The sequence below is a fragment of the Mustela nivalis genome, assembly GCF_964662115.1.
Source record: "Mustela nivalis genome assembly, chromosome: X".
NCBI lineage: Eukaryota > Metazoa > Chordata > Mammalia > Carnivora > Mustelidae > Mustela > Mustela nivalis.
Genome location: NC_139040.1, coordinates 118529305 through 118551756, shown reverse-complemented (window position 1 = coordinate 118551756; position 22452 = coordinate 118529305). Strand labels below are relative to the sequence as shown.

Here is a 22452-nt window from a genome sequence, read left to right as displayed (position 1 = left end):
TTACTCCAAATGTAGCCTCCTTGGCCTTCTAGCCCCGTCTCGTCGGCTCAGGATGGCAGCCGGGCTCCTCGTGGGCTCCCTTTCTCTGTTCAATAGCCTGGACTCTCCCTCCAGGCAGCAAGCTGGGGGAAATTGTCGGGCTCGCCTTGTTTACTTGCTCTCTCTCGAGGATCTCTGTCCTGTGCTGTGCTTCTTACGTGATTTTTGCAAACTTTTTGTAAGTCTGAAATACTTTAAAGATGAAAAGATTTAATCATCTTGAAATTAAGATGCTTCTTTAGTTTAAGCTTGGTACAGGCTGAGCATTTATGACATGAAAAGAAGGAGAAAGATGGGCTCCTTCTCTCTCGTCTCCCGCCTTGCTAGCCGTCCCTCTGAGGTGGGGATGTGCGGAAGATCTAAGACAACCCCCACCGCCGATGGCTCGCTGGTGCTGGGATCACATCGGTCCAGGGGAAACATCGACCCTTTGCCTCACAACCTCTGGGGGTGCCGGCCACTCCTACCCAGCCTCTCTCTCGCTGCCTTCATTTGAGCTTTCAGCCAGCCATCTCGACCTCCAGATTTCTGAGGTATGATTCAGACACCTGTCCTCTATTGTCCTGAAAACGTCTTGGGACATATGTAGCAAAGTCTCCTTGAATCCTTTCCCCAGGCTCGTGGTAAGTGATAGGCAGCCTTCCAACACCCCCATTGGCAGGGAGGAACTCACCAGCATACCAATCTCTCTTCAAAAATATTCTTCTCATTTCCAATTCTCTTTTCCGGCAATGTCCAGCCTTTCTTGGAAACTCACTTTGAGCATTTCTTTACTGGTGCAAGACTTTCCAGAGCTCTCTTTTTTCTCTGCCATCCACTTTCTGCTACCAGTAACATTCTAGATGGTTCCTGCTTCATCAGCTTATGGCCTGGAGGCTGATGATAACATGAACCAGAGCACCCACGTTACTTGCAATGGACATTGAACAAAAACTTGAACGAGATCAGGGTTTAGCCATGAAAATACATATGGAAGGAGCAGTTCAGGCCGAGGGAAGAGCCAGTGCAAAGGCCCTAAAGCATCCTGATATGTTCAAGAAACAGCAAGGCCAGGATCTCTAGATATTTAGGATTCCATCATCTTATATTTTAACAGTTCTAATTTCTAGAAATTTCTTCCATATATTCAAATGTAATCTTCTCTTGTAACTTTTACCCATTGATTCTAATTTAATTCTTGAACGTGGCAGCTTTCCAAGAACTGCTCTTAGGTCTTTTTTTTTCCTTTTTTTCAGGTGATACCCTGCCTCTCAGAGCCTTCAATCATTCCTCCATGACATGATTTCCAGGCTAGTCACCACCTTGATGATTCTCTTCTAGAAGATTCCTTATTTGTTTCAATTGCTGTTCTGTGTGTGCCAAAAACTTTTTTAAATGAAACATTTTTAAAAAGCTGCATTGGGGGCGCCTGGGTGGCTCAGTGGGTTAAGCCGCTGCCTTCGGCTCAGGTCGTGGTCCCGGGGTCCTGGGATCGAGTTCCGCATCGGGCTCTCTGCTCAGCAGGGAGCCTGCTTCCTCCTCTCTCTCTGCCTTCCTCTCTGCCTACTTGTGATCTCTCTCTGTCGAATAAATAAAATCTTTAAAAAAAAAAAAAAAAAAAAGCTGCATTGGGGGGCGCCTGGGTGGCTCAGTAGGTTAAAGCCTCTGCCTTTGGCTCAGGTCATGATCCCAGAGTCCTGGGATCGAGCCCCGCATCGGGCTCTCTGCTCTGCAGGGAAGCCTGCTTCCCTTCCTCTCTCTCTCTGCCTGCCTCTCTGCCTACTTGGGGTCTCTGTCTGTCAAATAAATAAATAAAATCTTAAAAAAAATAAATAAAAAGCTGCATTGGGGGACGCCTGGGTGGCTCAGTGGGTTAAAGCCACTGCCTTTGGCTCAGGGCATGATCCCAGAGTCCTGGGATCCAGTCCCGCATCTGGCTCTCTGCTCAGCAGGGAGCCTGCTTCTGTCTCTTTCTGCCTGCCTCTCTGCCTACTTGTTGTGATCTCTGTCTGGCAAATAAATAAATAAAATCTTTTTAAAAAGCTGCATTTATTTTAGTTTTTATTTTTATTTTTATAAAAGATTTTATTTATTTATTTGACAGAGAGACACACAGCGAGAGAGGGAACACAAGCTGGGGGAGTAGGAGAGGGGGACGCAGGCTTCCTGCGGAGCAGGGAACCAGATGCAGGTCTCAATCCCAGGGCCCTGGGATCATGACCTGAGCGGAAGGCAGACGCTTAACAACTGAGCCACCCATGTGCCCCTATTTTGGTTTTTTAAAAATATTTATTTGTTATTTGAAAGAGAGAGAGAGAGAGAGCGCATGATGGGGGGAGGGTAGAGGGAGAGAGAGAATCTTAAGCAGACTCTCTGCTGAGCGCAGAGTCTGAGGCAGGGCTCGATCTCGGGACACTGAGATCATGACCTGAGCCCAAATCAAGAGTTAGATGCTTAATGGACTGAGCCACGCTGGTGACTCTTATTGATTGATTGATTGATTGATCTGAGAGAGAGAGAAAGTGAGGGGGGAGGGACAGAGGGAGATGAGAGAATCCTCAAGTAGACTCGCTGTTGAACATGGAGCCCTGAGATTATGATCTAAGCCAAAATAACGGGCTGGAGGCTCAACTGACTGAGCCACCAAGGTGCCCCTAAAATTAAACATTTTTATTTTAAGATAATTGTAGCTTCATATACAATTGTAAGAAATCATACAGAGAGACCTAGTGTACACTTTAGTCAGTTTCCCCCAATGGGAACATCCTGCTGAACTACAGTACGTGATCACAGCCAAGACAGTGATGCCAACAGTCAGCATGCGGATTGGCTACATTCTATTGCCCTTTGACCCCCACACCCATCTCTCTCCTCACACCCTATACCTAACTACTGGCAACTAATCTGCTTTCCGTTTCTAGAAGTTTGTCGCTTCAAGAATGTTATATAAATGGAATCATATAGTGTGTAACCTTTTAGGATTATCTTTTTTGATCCAGCCTAATTCCCCTAGGATACATCCAAGAGGTTGCACACATCAGTAATCCATTCCATTGATTGCTGCGCACTATTCAATGGTATGGACGTACCACAGTCTCTTTAACCATTTATCCTTTCAAAGACACCTGAGTTGCTTCCAGTTTGGGGATTATATGAATAAAAATCCTATGGGCATGCATGTACAGGTTCTTATGTGAATCTAAGTTTTCATTTCTATGGGATAAATGCCCAGGAGTGCAAATTCTGCATCACATGGTAGTTGCATGTTTAATTATTTTAAGAAACTGCCAAGTTGTTTTCCCGAGTGGCTATACCATTTCACATCCCCATCAGGAACATAGGAGTGCTCTGCTTTCTCCACATCCTTACCAGTATTTGGGGTTGTTGTTTTTTCATTTTAGCTGTTCCGATAGGTGTGTGGTAATATCTTTTTATGGTTCTAGTTTGCATTTCCCAATGAATAATGATGTTGAGTATCTTTTCAAGTGCTTATTTGCCACGTGTATATCTTATTTGGTGAATATCTGATCATATCTTGTGCCCATTTTCTAATTTCAAACATTGGAATGTTTGATTATTTTACTGTTGAATTTTAAACATTATCTCTATATTGTAGATACTAGTCCTTTGCCAGATAGGTGGTTTGTAAGTATTTTCTTTCAGCCTGTAGCTTGTCTTTTCATCCTCTTAATGAGGTTTTTCAAAAAGCAAGTGTTTTTTTTTATCTTGATAAGACCTAATTTATCAATTTTTCTATTTATAAATTATGCTTTTAATTCCATGTTTTTTTAAAGATTTTATTTATTTATTTATTTGACAGAGAGAAATCACAAGTAGATGGAGAGGCAGGCAGAAAGAGAGAGAGGGAAGCAGGCTTCCTGCTGAGCAAAGAGCCCGATGCGGGACTCGATCCCAGGACCCTGAGATCATGACCCGAGCCGAAGGCAGGGGCTTAACCCACTGAGCCACCCAGGCACCCCTTAATTCCATGTTTAAAAAAAAAAAAAAAACAAAAACCTCTTTGCCAAGCCCTAGGGTCCAAAGATTTTCTTTTACATTTTTTTTTCCCTAAAAGTTTTGTAGCTTTAGGGGTGTCTGTGTGGCTCAGTTAGTTAAGCATCTGACCCTTGATCTCAGCTCAGGTGTCGATCTCACATGTGTGAGTTCAAGCCCCACACAGGGCGCCATGCTGGGCATGGAGCCTACTTATAAATAATAATTACAGTAAAAGTTTTGTATTTTTGCATTTTACATTTAAAATTCACTTTTACTTAATTTTTGTATAAGGTGTGAGGTTTAGGTAGAGGTCTTTTTTTTTCCCCCCTCTTGGTTGTTCAATTGCTCTGGTATCATTTTATGAAAAGACTATCTTTCATTCATTAAATTCCCTTTACCCCATGGTCAAAAATCAGTTGGGAATATTTGTGTGGGTCCATTTCTGGGTTCTGTATTCTGTTCCACTGACCTGTGTATTTATCCCTCCACCAGTCCACACTGTCTGACTGCTGAAGCTATATACTAACCCTTGATAGTGGGGGGAGTGATTCCTCCTTTGTTTTTCTTTTCCAAGACTGTTGTAGCTCTATTAGAGCCTGTGTTTTCTCATATAAGTTTCAGAGTAAGCTTGTCCGTGTCCACAAAAAAATCTCATTAGGATTTTGGTGGGAATTACATAAACATATAGATCAGTTTGGAAGGAATTAAACATATTTATTGTGTTGAATCTTCCAATGTATGAATGCACTCTTCTTTTCCATTTAGTTAGATGAAATTCTTCGATTTCTTTCATTAGAATTTTCTCATTTTCAGCATCCAGACTGCGTCCATACTAAGTTTATGCCCAAGTATTTGGTGTTTTTATAGAGTGGATATAAATGGGGTGGTTTGTAATTTCAGGTTCCACATATTCATTATTAATTTGTAGAAATGCAATTGTTCCTGTGCACTGCATTTCTCTTATTACATGACCTCGCTGAGCTTACTTCTGGAGGTTTGTGAGATTTTTCCTTGGGATTTTCCATGTAGACGATCTTAATCTGTAAATAAGGATAATTTTTTTCTTCTTTCCAAGCTACATGCCTTTTATTTCTTTTTCTTGCCTTGTTGCTATGGCTGGAACTTGCAGTTCAATGTTGAATAACAGCACTGACAGCAGACATCCTTGTCTTGTTCTACTCTTAGAAGGAAGCAAGTCTTTCACCCTGAGTATGATGTTAGCTGTGGGTTTTTTGGCAGATACTCTTCAGCAAGTTAAGGAGTTTTCCCTCTATTTCTACTTCATTGAGCACCATTACTGTGCATGGGTATTGGGGTTTTTTTCCAAATGCTCTTTCGACATGAATTGATATAATCATATGATTTTTTTCTTCTTCAGCCTATCAATATCATGACTTACACTGATATTCCAATGTTGAACTTGCATACTTGAAATAAATTCTAGTTGGTTGTGGCATATAATTCTTTTTGTACATTTCTGGATTTTACTTCCTAATACTTTATTAAGAATATTTGCACCTAGGTTGATAAAATATACTGACCTGCAGTTTTCCTCTTCTAGGGCACTGTCTTTTCCTTGTTTTGATATCAGAGTAATACTAGCCTCATCAAATAATTTGGGAAGTATCCTATGCTCTTCTCTTGTACGGAAAAGATTGTGTAAAATTGGTGTTACTTCTGGGGCACCTGGGCGGCTCAGTGGGTTAAGCTGCTGCCTTGGGCCCAGGTCGTGATCCCAGGGTCCTGGGATTGAGTCCCATGTCAGGCTCCTTGCTCGGCAGGGAGCCTGCTTCTCTCTCCACCTCTGCCTGCCTCTCTGCCTGCTTGTATTCTCTCTCTCTCTCTCTGACAAATAAATAAAGAAAATCTTAAAAAAAAAAAAAGATGTAAACTCTCTACTTAAAAAAAAATTGGTGTTACTTCTTCAAGTGTTTGGTAGAATTCTCCAGTGAATCCATTTGGATCTGGAGATTTCCTTTTTAGTGTCTTTTAATTACACATTTGGTATTTTTGGCAATGGTTATAAAACTGTTAAGCTTGTTTATTTCATTTTGGTTGAGTTTTGATAGTCTGTGAGTTTGGAGGAATTGGTCCAATTCTCCTAAGATGCTGAATTTAGATCAGGAGTTGCTCATCGTATTCCCTTCTTCACCTTTTGATGGCTGCAAAGTCTGTAGTGGCATTCCATTTCATTCCCAACTTGGTGATTTGTCTCTTCTCTCTTTTTATCAGTCCTGGTATTTATTCAAGTAAACATAAACATTCGAGTCTTCCAATGAGTCTATCAAAGACACTCTTCATTTCTGTTAGTGCATTTTTAATTTCCAGCCATTTAGTTCTTTCCTCAAGCTTCCATCTCTGCTGATGTCTCCTCTCTGGTCTTGCATATTGTCTACTTTTTCCACTGTAGCCTTTAATATAGTAATCATGATTCTCTTAAGTTCCTTCTCTGATACTTCCAAGAGCTGTGCCGTATCTAAGTGGTTCTGAGGATCGCTTTGTCTCTTTAGATTGCTTTTTTATTGGCTTTTGGCGTGGCTTGTAGCTTTTTGTTGAAAGCTAGACATTTTATACAAGGCAGCAGATACTGTGCTAAATAAGCCTTTCGTGTAGGAATTTGTGTGATCCCAGCCAGGAATTGGGCTGTGTTGAGGTTTGTTGTTCCTATGGACACCAGAAACTTTTAACTCCTCTAGCGATCTTTTTTGTTGCTCCTCTTGGTTTTGGGGCTTCCCTTTGTGCTGCTCTCCAGAGAAAGCCTGTCTCTTGCAGCTCTCCCTGCTGTAATCCACCGTTATTATTCCTGAAGTTTTGTCAGTGTGCTAGTGGAGCATGGGGGGGTAGTCTAATTACATTTTATATGTAATACATATAGAGGGGTGCCTGGGGGGCTCAGTGGGTTAAAGTCTCCACCTTTGGCTTAGGTCATGATCTCAGGGTCCTGGGATCGAGCCCTGCATCTGGCTCTCTGCTCAGCAGGGAGCCTGCTTCCCTTCCTCTCTCTCTGCCTGCTTGTGATCTCTCTCTGTCAAATAAATAAATAAAATCTTCAGAAAATATAGAAATATATTATATATTTATAATTGCAGTTTTCATTTTCTAGGGTACTGTCTTTTCCTTGTTTTGATATCAGAGTAATACTAGCCTCATATTTATAAATATCATATATTTAGATATTATAGCTTATACATTATAAGCCTTAATTTCAGGGGTATAGTATTCACAAGTGCACCTGACCCTCTTCCAGAGATAGAGCTCTCCTTGGCCAGTCTCTTCCCCCAGATGCAATGGGTATCCAACAGTGTTCTTAGTCAACAGACTTGAGACCCTTCTGCCTTAGGATTAAATACTTATTTTTTAGGTGAGTTGGGGGCTGAGGCTGGGTGTGGGTGAAATTCCCTTCCCCCAGTTGCGATGGTATTTCACCAGTGCCCTCAGACCATGTCCTTCCCACTGCAGAATAAGCTTTTTGTCCCTTAAGTGAGAAAGGTCTGTGTGGATTTCTCAGTGGCTCCATGAAAGAGCCATTTGGGGTCCTGGAGGAAAAGCCTGTCAAAGTGTGGGAACCTCTCCTGCTAGGAGCTTCATACTCTCAAGCTATCCCACACTCAGCCTCCAGCAATTTGTTCAGTTTTCTACCTTGATCATATCCACTTCTCTGGCATCTGGTAGCTTCTGTCCCTGGTAAGCAAATGTCCAGGCTCCATGTCTCATAGAAACTCTCTCCAGATTTTGAAACAGCCATTTGCTCTGCAAACTCAGTTCTCTTTTACTTTCCGGTCTGTCCAGACTTTTTCTTATTGTAAGTATGGGAAGGACATCTTGTAGCTCTCTCATTTCTGAGCTGAAACCAGAAGCCCTATTCAATAATATTTGACCTGTAAGAATGTCAATTTCATGCGGTTCAACCTAATAGACTATTGCGTAATTTCTGGATAGTGCACCTTGTTGTGATGTGGCCACAATCGAATAGAGATCTCTGGAGAAGATTATGATGAATTATTCTATACACAACTCATGGAGAATGAGATAATTTGCCCTGCCATGACAGTGGTTCTCAAGTTTGAGTGTGCATCAGAATCCCCAAAAGGACTTGTTAAATCACAAATTGCGGGGTCCCTTTCCAGAGTTTGATTCATTAGGTCTGCGGCAGGGACCCCGAATTTCCATTTCTACCAGGTTCCTGGTTGGTGTTGCTACTACTGCCTTTCCAGGGATCACACTCTAAGAACCCAGGACTCGTGTGCATTTCCTCCTTATTCACCACTTTCAGAGCAGATGGCCAGCCCTAAGGGGCAGCAACGAAGTTCTCATGTGACCTCAGAGAAGTGCCAAAAGCAAACTGTCAGAAATATGCTCAACTTTGAATTCATTCTTTCTCCAGAGCAAATCTAGCTTTTTAAAAAATATTTTGTTTGTTTATCTGATAGAGAAAGAGAGAGAGCACAAGCAGGGGAGAGGAACAGAGAGGGGGAAGCAGGTTCCCCGCTGAGCAGGGAGCCTGACACAGAACTTGCTTTCAGGACCCTGGGATCATGACCTGAGACAAAGGCAGACACTTAACAGACTGAGCCACCCAGGCACCCCGGCGTGAATGTAATTATAAAAGAATGCTTCACATCTTAAAACAGGGGTAGCCATGGTTTTCTAGCAGTGGATGACAGTCTTAGAGATAACAGTGTGCGGATCATGTGAATTTGTTTTAATATCCATGGTAATGTCAGCACTCTTCAGGCTCTGGGCGTTGGCTGAGACTCACATACAAGTAAAGTGCCTCTGAAGGCTTTCTTTGTAACCATTTTATGTCATGAACTCTCCCTAATGCTATATTTTTGCACAGAGTTTTCCTTTTAAGATTTTATTTATATATTTGAAGAGAGAGAGCACACACAAGTAGGGGGAGTAGCAGAGCTCCCCACCTAGTACAGAGCCTGATGCGAGTCTTGACCCCAGGACCCTGGGATCATGACTCAAGGTGAAGGCAGATGCTTAAGCAACTGAGCCACCCAGGCCCACTGCACATAGAGTTTTTGTAAAGGAAAAACTGTCCTGCTCAAATGTATAGAATAAATTCCACTTGGCATCAGTCACAAAGATCAATTCATGTATTCAGTCAACAAATGCATATCAAATGCTTACTATGCACCTGGGTCCGTTTTAGGTACTGGGGATACAGCAGTGAAGGAAATGAAGTTATTGCCTTTATGGTGGTTTCATTCTAGGGAGGGAGACAGAAAACAGATGGGTGTGTGTGCATGTGTGTGTGCGTGTGTATATGTTAAGTAGGGGATGGATGTGTGGGGGTCTGAGGGAGGATTGAGGCTAAAGTTGCTCTTTGGTTTAGGGGGTTAGGGACAGCCTCTTTGATGAGGTGACCTGTGAGCAGTGACTATCCAGGAGGAAGAGACCCAAGCCTGACACCCACAGAGGTTTAGGCAAATAGAACTTTGGAGACATCTGGGGGGTTAGTCACTTTTGCATACTAATGTTAATTCAACTTGCCTGTTTATAATCAGGCAAGAGTTATTCCTTACATTTCTAACATTTTTTATAATTATCTTTATTTACCAAATAATAATATTAAAAGAAAACCATTTTGTAGCTCACAGTTTCACCACCTTAATGAAACAAATACTTTCATTATATTGTTTTCCTTTCTGGGGACTTATCCATATAAATGAATATTTTTTCCAGTTTTATTGGGATATAATTGGCATATATCACTGTATAAGTTTAAAGCATATAGCACGATAACTTGATTTATATGTATTGTAAAATGATTACCATAATGGGTTCAGCTAATATCCATCTTCTCACATAGACAGAATAAAAAGGAAGAAGAATAAAGGGAAAAAAATTTTCTCTGGGATGAGAACTCTTAGGATTTACTCTCTTAAAAACCTTCCTATATATTGTACAGCAGCGATAGCTATATACCCCCAGAACTTATTTATCTTATAATTGGAAGTTTGTACCTTTTGACTACCTTCCTCCAAATCCCCCTCCCCACCTCTGGCACCCACAGATGTGATCTCTTTTTCTGTGAGTTTGGTTTGGCTTTTGGTTTTTGGATTCCAAATATAAGCGAGGTCATACAGTATCTGCCTTTCTCCATCTGACTTCCTTCACCTAGCATAATGCCTTCGAGGTACATCCATGGTATACAAATGGTAGGACCTCCTCATTTTTAATGGCTAAATAATATTCCATCGCATATACAACTTTTCTATCCATTCATCCATCAATGGGCACTTAGGCTATTTCCATGACTTGGCTCTCATAAATAATCCTATTATGAACACAGGGGTACAGATACCTTTTTGAGTTGGTGTTTTTGTAACTTTTGGATATATTCCCAGAAGTGAAATTGCTGGATCACTTGGTAGTTCTGTTTTTAATCTTTGAGAAGCTTCCATACTGTTTTCCATAGTGACTGCACCGACTAACAGTTCTACCAACACTGTGCACGGGTTGCCTTTTCTGCACATTCTCACCAGCATTTATCTCTTATCTTTTAGACGATGGTCATTCTAACAGGTGGGAGGTGGTACCTCATTGTGGTTCTGATTTGTAGTTCCCTAGTAACTACTGATGTTGAGCATCTTTTCATGTACCTGTTGGCCTTTTGCATATTGTCTTTGGAAAAATGTCTATTCAGATCTTTTTCCTGTTTTTAAGTTGGGGTATTTGTTTTTTTGTTATTGAGTTGCATGGATGCTTTATGTTTTTGATATTAACCCCTTATCAGATGTGTAGTTTGCAAATATTTTTTTCCTATTCCATAGGCTGTCATTTCACTCTGCTGATGGTTTGTTTTGCTGTGCAGAAACTTTTTAGTTTGACATGTCCCACTTATTTATTTTTTATTTTGTTGCTTGTGCAAAAATTATTCTTGCTAAAACCTTAAGCAATTCATACTCATACTCCACTTCTAGGAATTATCTTCAGGAAAAATCAGAAATGTGGACATAGATTTACGCCCAAAGAGGTTCGTCACAGCTTTACAACATTTAAAAAAATGGATTTAGGAGCACCTGGATGGTGCACTTGGTTTAGCCTCCAACTCTTGGTTTCAGCTCAAGTCATGCTCTCAGGGACATAGGATCGAGCCCTATATCAGGTTCCACGCTCAGTGTGGCATCTGCTTGAGAGTCTCTTCCTCTCTCTCTGCCCCTCCTGCTTGTGCTCTCTCTCTAAAATAAATACATAAATCTATTAAATTTTTTTAAAATTGGATTTAACCAAAAGTACCCTTCTTCCTCTGTCCTCCCCACTCTCAAGGCTCCAGTTCCAAGGTCCCTGGACTTCTCTCTGGGGTCATGTCCTCATACTGTGGAAGACTTGCCTGTGCATCTGCCTGCTTCCCCCAATTTGAGCTCCAGGAGCACAGGGGCTACGTTGCATCCAGCACCTATCCTGGTGTCCAGCACATCGTAAGGACTTGACACATGTTCAACCTGCCCCAGCCAAGTTCTTGGTTCGCTCAGATTGAGATTCAGACTGAGAAAGAATGATGAGGCTTGAAGAGAATCTTAAAACCTCTGTTTGACTTTTGTGGAATAACCACGGAATTGTTAGTGATTTTTTTCCTGGTTTTTCTGTTTGGTTTCAGGATGGCCTTATTGGCTTGCTGAAAGTTGGTCTGTAAACCGCTCTAAACTTTTTTTTTTTAGTTAATAGAAACTATACTGGAGTTTTGCATTTCCAGGGCACCTTCCCATCAAGAAGTTCAAAGCTTGACAACAAATCTTAATTTCCTGGAGACCTAGTAACATTCTACAGGGGTGAGAGGGAAGGGAAGCTTTCACGACTTAGGCTTAAATGACGGTGCTGTATCTGCCTCATTTAATTAAACCTGCTGCCATTTAAAGAAAACTTCCCCCAGGGAATCTGGGTTCCCAGGAATTCAATTCTCTTGTTTTTTCATTTTTTTTCTTTTTCTATTTTTTCCTCAGAAAATTCTAGCTACAGCCTGCCAGGTGACCTTGTTCTATTGTTCGGTTGAAGTATTCTATCACCAAGGGACACCTGGGTGGCTCAGTTGGTTAAGCATCAGCCTCTGCCTCTGCCCCTCCACCCCTGCTCGAGCTCACGGTCTCTCTCAAATAAAGAAAATCTTTTTTAAAAAATAAGTATTTTCTCACCTATTGCTCTAACAAGAAAAAAGGAATAGCCCATTTTACCAAGAACTCCGAATTCACAAACATAATGACCACGCAATGTCATTTATAGGAAAGGCTGTCCCTCGCAACAGCCACTCCAATGTGGCTAATGATTAAAAACAACATGAAATAAACCACCTCCCTGGGACCTGCATCTACTTCAGAGATTCTCGTTGGCTTCAGGGGCTGCCTCCTGCTCCATGTGTTGGGAATCAAGCCTCAGTGACCCAAGGGACAGAACTAGGAATGACAGCAACTGCTCATCACCTTAAGAGACATGACGCCCTCTCCATCCTCACACTACCGACAAACATTTATTTCCAGCCAGGAAAGAGTTTCTCTGCCTTGGGCACTGTGTTCCCTCATTAGACCGAATTTTGGGAACGGCATCCTCTTCCCCAGGCCTGGGTCGCAGGCACCGAGACTTCGCTCTGTTGGATGCCGTCATCAGCCGTGTTGAACACCTAGCACCCATGCACACGCGGCTTTGTTGCACTTCTCATTTGTATTAAACCAAAAAGAAAAGCTTTTCACCAAGCCCTCTTGGGGCCTCAACATCTTGACATTAATTTGTGTGAAAATAGCTAGAGAACGAAAACCTAATCTAATACAGAAAAGAGACCCTGGTGACCTCAGGTTAAGATACAAAGGCCTTTGTGGGGCCTGGGGATTATTATTAATAGAGACTGTGGCAAATGTGAGCAATAAATTACACACCCTGTGGTTTTCCCATCAAGGAGCTGGTTATGAAAGGAAATAAAACTCTGCCATTAGTAGCCAAATGCACACATGTGATACAGGCTGTCCTTATAGGAGAAAACAAATCATGTACTTGAGTATGCTGTCTAGAGGGCTGTGGATGAATAAAAGTGGCTTAACACAATTATTCAAATAATGATAATTTAATGATTTTTACACTAAAAAACAACATAGGCCTAACTAGAATTTTCTGCCAAAATAGGAATGTTAAATTGAACAACGTAAAAATGGAATTCACAGCCATGGATTTTAATGGGTTGTTTCTGTTCACTTGGCAAAGATAAGTCGGGTGAGGGGTACTATCTTCCATGTCTTCCAAAGACATTTCTGTAAGAGTAATCAAGTTGTGTAAAATGGAGAAAAATGGTTTGAATTCCAAGAAATCATTCCTCTTGGACCATGACAACTTTGAACAAAAATATTTTCACAAAATTTCATTTTAATCATCTTCTTTACAAAGCACAATACTTAAGACTTTTCTAAATACAATTTTAGAAAATGAAGCAAAAAAATAATCTCCATAGATGCCGGTCGAGTCCATGCTGAATGCAAAAGAATTTTTTCAAAAGTGATCCTTCCAAGCTTTTCAATATTCTCGACGGGTCCATTTTGTAAAGAGTAAAGGTGGTGGCTGTTCGGGCAGTGGCTCGTCAGGTCCATAATGTAGAATCCTCTTGCTGGTTAGCCCAAGGGGCAGGAATGAAGCTAGATATGCCAACTCCTCCTTCTAGAATCACTTCTCCCTCTCTTTATACAAAGAAAGCCTGTGGCTTCTATGAGGGGAAGATGACAGCCCTCGACATTCTAGGTTGCCAGTGCCCCACCAGGGCGCTCAACCTCTCAATTGAATTATTAACAATCCTACTTTGTATACACATCGTATAAAACTATATCATTAGGGATTTTCACGATGAATAAATGAGAAATCCAAATGTCAAAGAATTCAATCCTTATTCTTATACTAGGCGGTGGGAAATCTCTCAAGGCTTTAAGTTGGACGCAGAAATGCTTAGAAGAGTGAAGGGGTTCAGGAATGTTATATGCTGCCCTTGGAAACTTGGTGCTCCCTGCCCCAAGCACACTGCGAGCAAGGCTGCTGCAAAGGCAACACATCCAGACATGGGAATGCAGGATGGGGGGTTTCTTTCTTTACAAACTCCCTTCCCCTTAACCGTGCCCACCGGCCTGGAAGACCAGGGGGCCCGGATTCGGTGAGTACAGTACTCAAGAGAAGTAGCCTCCAGCAGCGAGGACGAGCATGTAGGCAAGAGGAAGGGGGGGAAGGGAGAGATGAAGAAGGAGACATTTATCTGTAACACTTGGGATAATCGATACCATGTGCTGATTTCTTTTTTTGTATTACTTCTCCCGTGTTATCAATTCTCATTCTTTGTGGTTGTGCAAATCCATTAATATTTAGTACTTTCACTCTAAAACTCAGGAAATAGACAAAGCAGCTTTTGAGAAACATAAAACATCATCGGGGCCCTGATGGGACCAGCCCCAACCCCCAATCCCCCAACAATCTTGCAATACAGTCCGCCCCTTGTTTTCAGCTAAGAATGAGGAAACAGTTACAGAGGCTAAGCCTGAGGTGTTCATTTGCTACAGAGATAGAGCGGACAGGCAAACACCAGTTTCCTTGGGGCGGAAAAAGCAATTCCACGAATGCAGGAAAAAACCAGTGGCTACACTTCAACAAGAGCCCCCCTCCCCACCATTCGCTTGGACCTGAGGAAGGGGTTACAAGAGAACAAGGCAAATGACATTATGTGAGTACAGTTTAAACAAGAGCACACACCGATAACCCAGTGCGGGAAATAACACAACTTCCCCCCCTTGTTTTCATTGCATTTTATGTTTATTTATTTTTGCTTTCATAATGCATATTCTGCTCACGCAAAAGGTGCAAAAGACAGGAAGCAGGGGTTTAACTTGGCTGATGAAAAATCAAGCAGGGGTGACATTTCTAGTTCCATGAACAACCTACAACTAGGAGAACTTAAACGTCACAGCAGGTACCACAGAGCGCGCCCAACTTCACAGCTGTCTCCTCTTGGGACCTTTGGCTAGGTGAGAGAAGCTTTGAAGACGTGGCCTCTAGTGGACTTTTAGAAGTGGCTTTAAAAAAAAAGTGTTTTTTTCCTTGTATTTTTGTGTTTTTGTGTTTTTTTAGTTTTTTAGTTTTTTTGTTTTTTTGTTTTGTTTTGTTTTGTTTTTTTGAATCATGGTAGCTGCATCACAAAAGCTCCAATCAAGAGGGTGGTAAAAAGAAGGCACAGATCATTGCAAATACCAGGTTTTCTCTTTCTCTTTTTTGTAAATATACCATCATATATAAGCTAAAATTTATCTCAGGGTGGCGGGCTTGGCTGGCAGGGGAAGGACGGGTCGGACCTACAATTGCATATGTAATAGAATCCTAGAGGGCACACAAAGCGTGGCAGCTTCCTGCCTGAAGCAAAAGAATGGGGCACTCGCTCTGGACTATGTGTGATACAGACACTGGGAGAATCTGTGACAAAACACGATTAAAAAAATCATAAAATTATAAAGCTTGTAAACGAATAATCTGAAATTACATTTTATTAATGGAAAATATCATCAAAATAGTACCACTATGGACTAAACTGCCTGAGTTTTCATTTCGCATGAGATCTCATAGTAAAAAAGCCTTTAGCACAATTTGCTCTAAGTCACAGCCAGTGCCATGCCCAGGATTATTCCATGGGGAGGAATCTCCTCTTAGATGGGATTTGTGTTGTGCTATCAAGACTTCTGTGCTAACCTTTCAAACAGGGACACATGGAGGCAAACCTTTAATCTTTTGGCACAAGGTTATTTTGGCTGGGGTGGAAAATTTGAGTCTTGGACTCAGGATGAATAATGTGATATTTCATTTATCAAGTATTCATTTTGATTGAAGAGTTTTCTTTATGTCATTAACTTCCATCTATAAAGGAAAAACAAGAGCCGGACAAAAGCATAATGAATTCGCTGGACTGAGAGAAGCTGAAAGATAATCAACCTGGTCGAATGAAAGAAAAGAATCAACTTCACACTTTTCAAGGTGGAATGGGTGACGTGACATCTGAAGGACGAGAGGACGAGGCCAAAAGTGATGGAAACCTAAAGAACGGGCATGCAGATGCGAGGCGCTAGGAAGTGGTGGGTGTGTGCCTTCTCAGGCTCCCGGTAACCAAAATTTGTAGGAAGCAGCAAGAATTCCAGGGTCCAGGCCAGAGGGCAGAGCGGGCTGTACCGATGTGCTGGGCCACCTAGCGGTGTTGGAAGGCAGCTCTGGTGGGGCCCAAGAGGGTGTCTATCGGCAACCCCCAAGTGACGAGAAGCGGTTACCTATCCTTTCTCTAAGCAGCAAGGGTCCCAAGCAGCACCAGGGACACCAGCTCGACGAAAGCTCGAAGTCTGCCTTCGGCCTTCTGCAACCCCCGCATATTCTCTGTGGGCATGCAACATGCACATTCTCATTTGGTAACAGCTGAGTTGGCTCAGGGGATGGCGGGGGATGGGGCTCTGATGCCCTGGCAGGACCAACGTGGCTCTTGGTGAGAAGTAGAGAAAAGCGAGCGCCGACTGTGGACAGCTGTGGTCCTTGGAGTTCCAATGACAGAAGCCAGCTGGCAACGGGCTGCCCCCAGCACCACGCCCTCTGGCAGTTGCTGTAATGTGACCTTTGGAAATTGGAGGGAACTTTCCACAGAGGAGACGTTTCAGATAAATTCCAAATGACAAACCCTACTGGGGGCACATGGATTCATGCCTCCCTTCCCCCAAGACTTTCTGGATCGCAGGCAAGGACTAAAGTGAGCCTACACAGTTCTAAGAAAATGGCCACAGGAAGTGCATCAGAATCTACAGAGAAGGGACAGTCGTCTACTTTCAAAATGAAGTCCTGAGGCAGCCACCACCCCTGACTGGCCCTCTCTCGAGGCAGCCAGACCCCAAGGTACCCACCTGCAACCGAAGACGGATTTTCTTCTCTTCATCCAGCTCTGACAGTAACTGCTTAATCTCTCGTCTGAAAAGCAAATGGCCATGAAATTAAACATAAGCCCGGACGTTGGCAGTAAGAGCTAAGAAGTCTCTTACCACCACCAAATCCATCTGAGCATTTTACAGCGAACACATGGACACAACATTGTGTTCTTTCTTTGCATTGTTACTGCTTGGCATTTACTGCAGACAGAAAGGCTCACTATTATTTCTGGGCTCCCCAAATATGTGGCCATCAAACAGGAGGTCTGGAATGATCTTTGAGATCCATTCGTCTGAGCTTCTCCTAAAGGGAGAAGATGGGGAAGGTGAGGCCAGAGAGGTGGCCTGACTTGTCCAATGGCTCAACTTGAGGATCCGAGCTCTGGTTCTGCTACCCTCCCTCTCGCTGGCCCTTTGTTAATAGAATCACTGGTCTTTAGATATATTTACATAATAATTTTCACTGCAGCCCAGGTATGTCTTACTTTCACAGAGTTTTAAATTAATAAAAGGTTACTGGTAAGTTTTCATGGATTCTCACAAAATCTTACAAAGAGTAACACCTGAAATCTCAGAGTTAAAATAGCTCAACTAACCATATGGTAATGACGTCACAGAGAAAGCAGACGTGAGTTAGGGTACACAGTCTAATGCCCTTTACAACACTAAATAATGAAGTGGAACAAAGTTAATCATCTTGCAGACTCAGCACTCTACTCAGGACACTGCAACCGTCGCCATTCCGGCCAGAGAATGGTATCGCATTTTAGGGTAGCAGATGCTCCATTTTACGTGCACATTTTTACTAACTAGTTTGGAAAATCAAAAAAACAAGGACTGCAGAGAAAGTATACTAACTAAGGTATAAGTTATATTGCATTTGCTCCCTTCAGATGAGCCCCATGACGGTCCCTGTATGTGGCTCAACAGCCGGGCCCTGCTACCGGGTTCTAGGATGCTAATGGGTTGTTAGTCGTTACCGTATTTACTCAAGCCCACGCCATGCACCTCTATGTCAGCGGGCACTACTTAGAGCTCAGGAGAGAGGTAGCTGAGACCCAAAGCAGATGGCGTGATTCCAGGAAGACTATGGCAGGTCGGAGGAGTCAGCTGGGGAAGCCAATGCAAAGAATGTCACGAAGTCTTGAACTGGTCAAAGAGGGCCTGAGCCCGAGAGGAGAAAGGAACACGGGGGGATTGCTGGAGAAGAGCCAAGGCAGGAGCAGGGAGGGGAGGAGCAGCACACGTGGGGAGGAGGGGGTCAGTAGGGACTTGCGCTGAAGGCTGAGAGAGAAGGGACACGACACTTAGAGCTAGGGAGCTACGGCCGGAAGTTTTAGGGACCCAGTGGCCCTGGGCAGGATGACTGTGAGAGGCAGGCATGGGGCAGGGGATTCTCTCACATGCCGATTCAAGAAGACGTGGGCTGGGGACCGACGGTCATGGGCAAATATGCCCGGGCTTCCCAGTGCGGAGGAGCGTGGGGCAGAACGGCCTCAAAACAATGGCGGGTCTTCATTCTGAGGCAGACACAGGCCATTTCTGATGTGGCCAGTCCCTCTCAGAGGACTGAAAGGGCTAAAGCCCTGGATCTGGGCCAGGCCGACCCCAATGATGGTCCTCTTCAGAAGGCTGAGAACCAGCGCTCTGGGATGTCCTGGGGCCATGGGGTCACTGTCTAGGCAGGAGACACACGCTACCTGGACACGGCTGGGGCCCGTGGTTCCCCAAGCCTGTAACCTGCAGACTGAGAGAAGAGCTGGGGACTTTCAGGAGTGAGAGGCGGCCTGGCTGACCATGAGAGAGCCTTTCTAGCTCCATCCGGCTGATTCTGCATATTCGATGGGCATCTTCCAGGTGGGGGCTAAGGCCAGGGGCCCCAATTTCATTCGGCCCCTCCCAGCTGGAGTGGAGCAGAACCCAAACAGAGCCATAGTTCTCCAAGTTAGTTCCTTATAACCCTTGTCCTAGGGTGATCTAGAGAAAAAAGAATGTTCCAGAAAAATAGCATACATTATCCTCTCCACCTTTCTGGTGTGCAGCGAAGGCTCAGAGCTGTCCTTTTGGAGAAAAAATCAATTGTGTTTAACCCAATACTCCCCAAAGTATCTGGCCACAAGACACATCAGGGCCTCTAGCTCCATGCAGGGTGGCAGGTGTCCACTGCCCGGGGACCTCCCCGTCCAGGAGGCCAGGAGCTGGGGCTGCTCTGTGCGCCTGAGCCCCTACCTGGCCCGTTCAGTTCGCTGCATGGCTCTGCTCTTGGCAACCCTAGATTGTTTTTCAAAATTCTGTTCAGGAAACGCCTGCATAGATGCCTCCCCATCTAACTCCTCTAAGAAAGAGCTAACTGATCCCTAAACTCTGAGCCTCAGTTTACTCAGATGAGAACTGCCTACTTCTAACCCTTTTACTGTTTTTGTCACTGCATGCGGTATCCTGCGTAACAGTTACGGGTGCTATTTATTTTTGCCTTCAGGTCTTTCTTGTCGTCAGAGTGCTCCCCAAGGACCAGCGATGCAGAGAGTGTGTATAGACATGCATGGAGAGAGCCCCAAGTCTCATGGGAAGAACATCTTGCTGAGAGTAAAGTCTTGGGTTTTAAGAATCCCCGCATCTCTCATTCCAGCCCCTAAATGCAAGCCAATCACTTTGTCAGACAGCGAGCTGAAGAAATGGCAATTTTGCTGGTGCTGGAGGAAACACGGGCTGTTGGGCTAATCAGGAAGTGGTAGAAGCGCATACTGTATTTTATGGGGATTTAAAGATCGTTCTGCTGGGTGCATTAGTCCTGCTGGGTGTATTAGTCCTGGTAAGTGACTCTGCTGTCTGCCCCACAGCCAGCCCGTGCCCTCCCTGCGTGCTGCAGATCCGGTCACACAAGGAGCTGAGGGACACGAAGCCTCTCAGGTTCAAAGCCACCTCACCCCTGCTGCCATCCCCCTGGGGGAGCGGGCCGCCCACTCGCACGGGTGGGAGACCCAGGCTTGCAGAATGTGGCCCTGGCCCAGCGGGCAGCAACTTGGGAGGTGGATGAAGAAGGGGCCCCGGACACTCACTTCTGCTGGTCCTTCATGGTCTCGATGATGCTCCTCAGCTCGCGGACCTGCGTCCTTAGCTCCTCCACGGCCGCTTGACTGCCGACTGTGGGCTCCATCTTTGGTTTTCCTTCCGAGCCAAACAGAGACGGGGAGTTGGCTCTGTGTCCGGCTGTTCCCAAAGAGGACGACAGGGGGGCGGATGTCGCCGAGGACAGAGGGGCTGGCCCACCAGCGCCGCCTGCAGCCATGCTCCCTGGCTTGGGTGGCAGGGACGCTTTGTTGTCGGACACCTGCGATGAGGGAAGGCGGAGAGGATTCAGGCCGGGGATCGTGTTCGGGTAAGTCCCCGTCTCTATCCCCGCGCCCGACTCCTGAAACACACTCGTCACTCACCCCTTTACCCACAAGCCCTCCAGGGCCTACTTGGCACAGGCATCCCCCCTCAAGAGCCTTCCCCTACGTGTTTTAAATTCGACCACCCACCTGGTAGTTCCTAACTGGTTTAACGTACGAGTCTGGAGGCCTACCTGCTTGCTAGGCTCTGCAAACTCTGAAGTGAGCAGAACATCTTCCTAGCTCCCGAGAGCTCAGAACACAGTGAGGAGCGGACAGACCAGCCGACACACTGCAGACGCGGGGGGTGCTCTGCACACAGGGAGGTCAGTGCGGAGACATGAAGCACACACAACAGACCGACTAGCCCAGAGGGAAGGTGCCGGGGAGCTGCTGAGAGCCCCATCCTGGAGGAGGAGGACTGGGAGGCGGCCAGAAGAGGAAGGGCGACTGGAGAGGACAGTTCGAGGATGCAGGGAATGAGGCACATTCATGGCAAGCGGTCGCTCGGCAGCAGGGGCGGCCCTAGAGACGGGGTGCAGGCTGGGGAGGTAGAGCGGGCCGGGCAAAGGGGTGACAACATCCTGCACAAAGCTCACAACGACTCCGGCTACAGAAGGGCCTAAAGGTGGGCATGCCTGGAGGCCGAGGGAATTCCTGGGAGATTCTCATCCAAGGAAAGCCAGGAATGGTGGGCGTCTGACAGACAGCGGCCAAGGGCAGAGAGCAAAGACAGCTCTGAGAGCTGTGGCGAAGGCAGGCTCATCCCACCGAGAGACACGGTGCCTGGCCTCGGGGAGCAGACCCCCGGCAGAGGGGGACGTGGGTCCGGACAGGCTGCAGGGCCGGGGGCGGGGACGGAGGAAGCCGGCTGGGAGGTTGTACCTTTCTCAGCAGGAGGAACAGCCTGAAGGCCCAGAAGACAATTTCACTTTTGACATTCTGAGTTTCAGGAGCCTGAGGGATAGCCAAGGGGACACGTCCGGGGGGGGGGGGGGGGGGGGCAGAGCCAAGGAGTGAACAAGTGCGCTGGGCCAGAGAGATCACCTGAGGAAGCGGCCCCACGGGGTGAGTAACACGGGATGGGGGGAGAAGAGGCCCAGTGATGGGACCTGCGGACTTGGCGAATTGAAGAGGTGGGGAGGGAGAGACTCAGGGACCGGGACAAAGAGCGCTGACCAGAAGAGGGGCGGGACTTACAGAAGTCCCCTGAGAGATTTTCAGAAGAGAAAAAAGGGTTGGATAAGCGGGTCAAGAGCGCGGAGAGGAAAACAGGGCTTGGGGGGCCTTTGGTGCCACAAGGGAGACTGAGGCCTAATCACGGCAGGTCATCGCCCGAAGAGGCAGAGAGAGGCGTGGCCTGCAAGTTTAGAACTCTCTTTCCAGAAAGCTGGCTGAAGACGGAGGTTGGGAGCAAGAGAAAGTGTTCACGGAGAAGCCTCAGGAGGAGACGGACTCATGCAAGGGTTCTGTTTGCTTTCAAAGATGGGGGAGACGCTGAGCTGGATGATATCCTCATGGAAAAGACCAAGGCAGGGCTAAGCTGGAGACAGAGGAGACAGGTCGGGGAGGCCTGATGGAGAAGTGTCTTGCCTCAGGAGGAGGCTGAGAGGGCACAGGAAGTAGGACAGTCACGGGCAGGAGGGAAGAGGGGCATGGGGCAGCCCGGGGAGGAGGCAGCAGCAAGGGAAGGTGAGATCCTGAGACCTAGGGCAGGGGAGCAGGAGGGCAAGCAGAATGGATGCTGGGAGGCAAGGGGCTGAGTGATGGGGAAGTTGAGGCTGGTGGTGAAGCTTGCCAACACAGCTGGGACTCGCCCAGCAGCAGGTGCCCAGGGCAAGAGCCAAGAAGGGGCTGGCTGGCATGGTGCGGAGGGAGAGTGAGGATCCGGCTGTGCTAGAGGGAGAGACTGGGCAGAGTGAGCCAGAAGCAGATGGGCCATCATTCCCAGCCTCTCCGCCCGCCTTTTCTCTGCCAAGTTACCATTGAGGAAAAGCGCTTTCTGCTGCCAGGGACAGCGCTCCGCCATCCCGTGCTTATTGCTGTAGGAGTTGTAGTAAGAGGGAAGAGGGACTGACATTTATGGAGCGCTGGTCACGTGCCGGATGTCCGCTAAATGACTGAAACAGGGCTCGGCTGGCATACAC

General features: G+C 45.6%; 1 protein-coding gene across 7 annotated transcripts in view; it reads right to left on the bottom strand.

The window, feature by feature from the left end:
* Positions 1-13356: 13356 nt before the first annotated feature.
* Positions 13357-22452, bottom strand: part of SH3KBP1 (SH3 domain containing kinase binding protein 1) — a 340208-nt gene continuing 331112 nt past the window's right edge. For all 7 annotated transcript variants that reach the window (XM_082718343.1, XM_082718345.1, XM_082718346.1 and 4 more), the window contains 3 exons: positions 19991-20262; positions 16911-16974; positions 13357-15888 (listed from right to left, as the gene is read on the bottom strand). In XM_082718343.1, the coding sequence (XP_082574469.1) occupies positions 15847-15888; positions 16911-16974; positions 19991-20262 (378 nt within the window). In that variant the 3' untranslated portion in view covers positions 13357-15846. The remainder of the gene's footprint in view (positions 15889-16910; positions 16975-19990; positions 20263-22452) is intronic.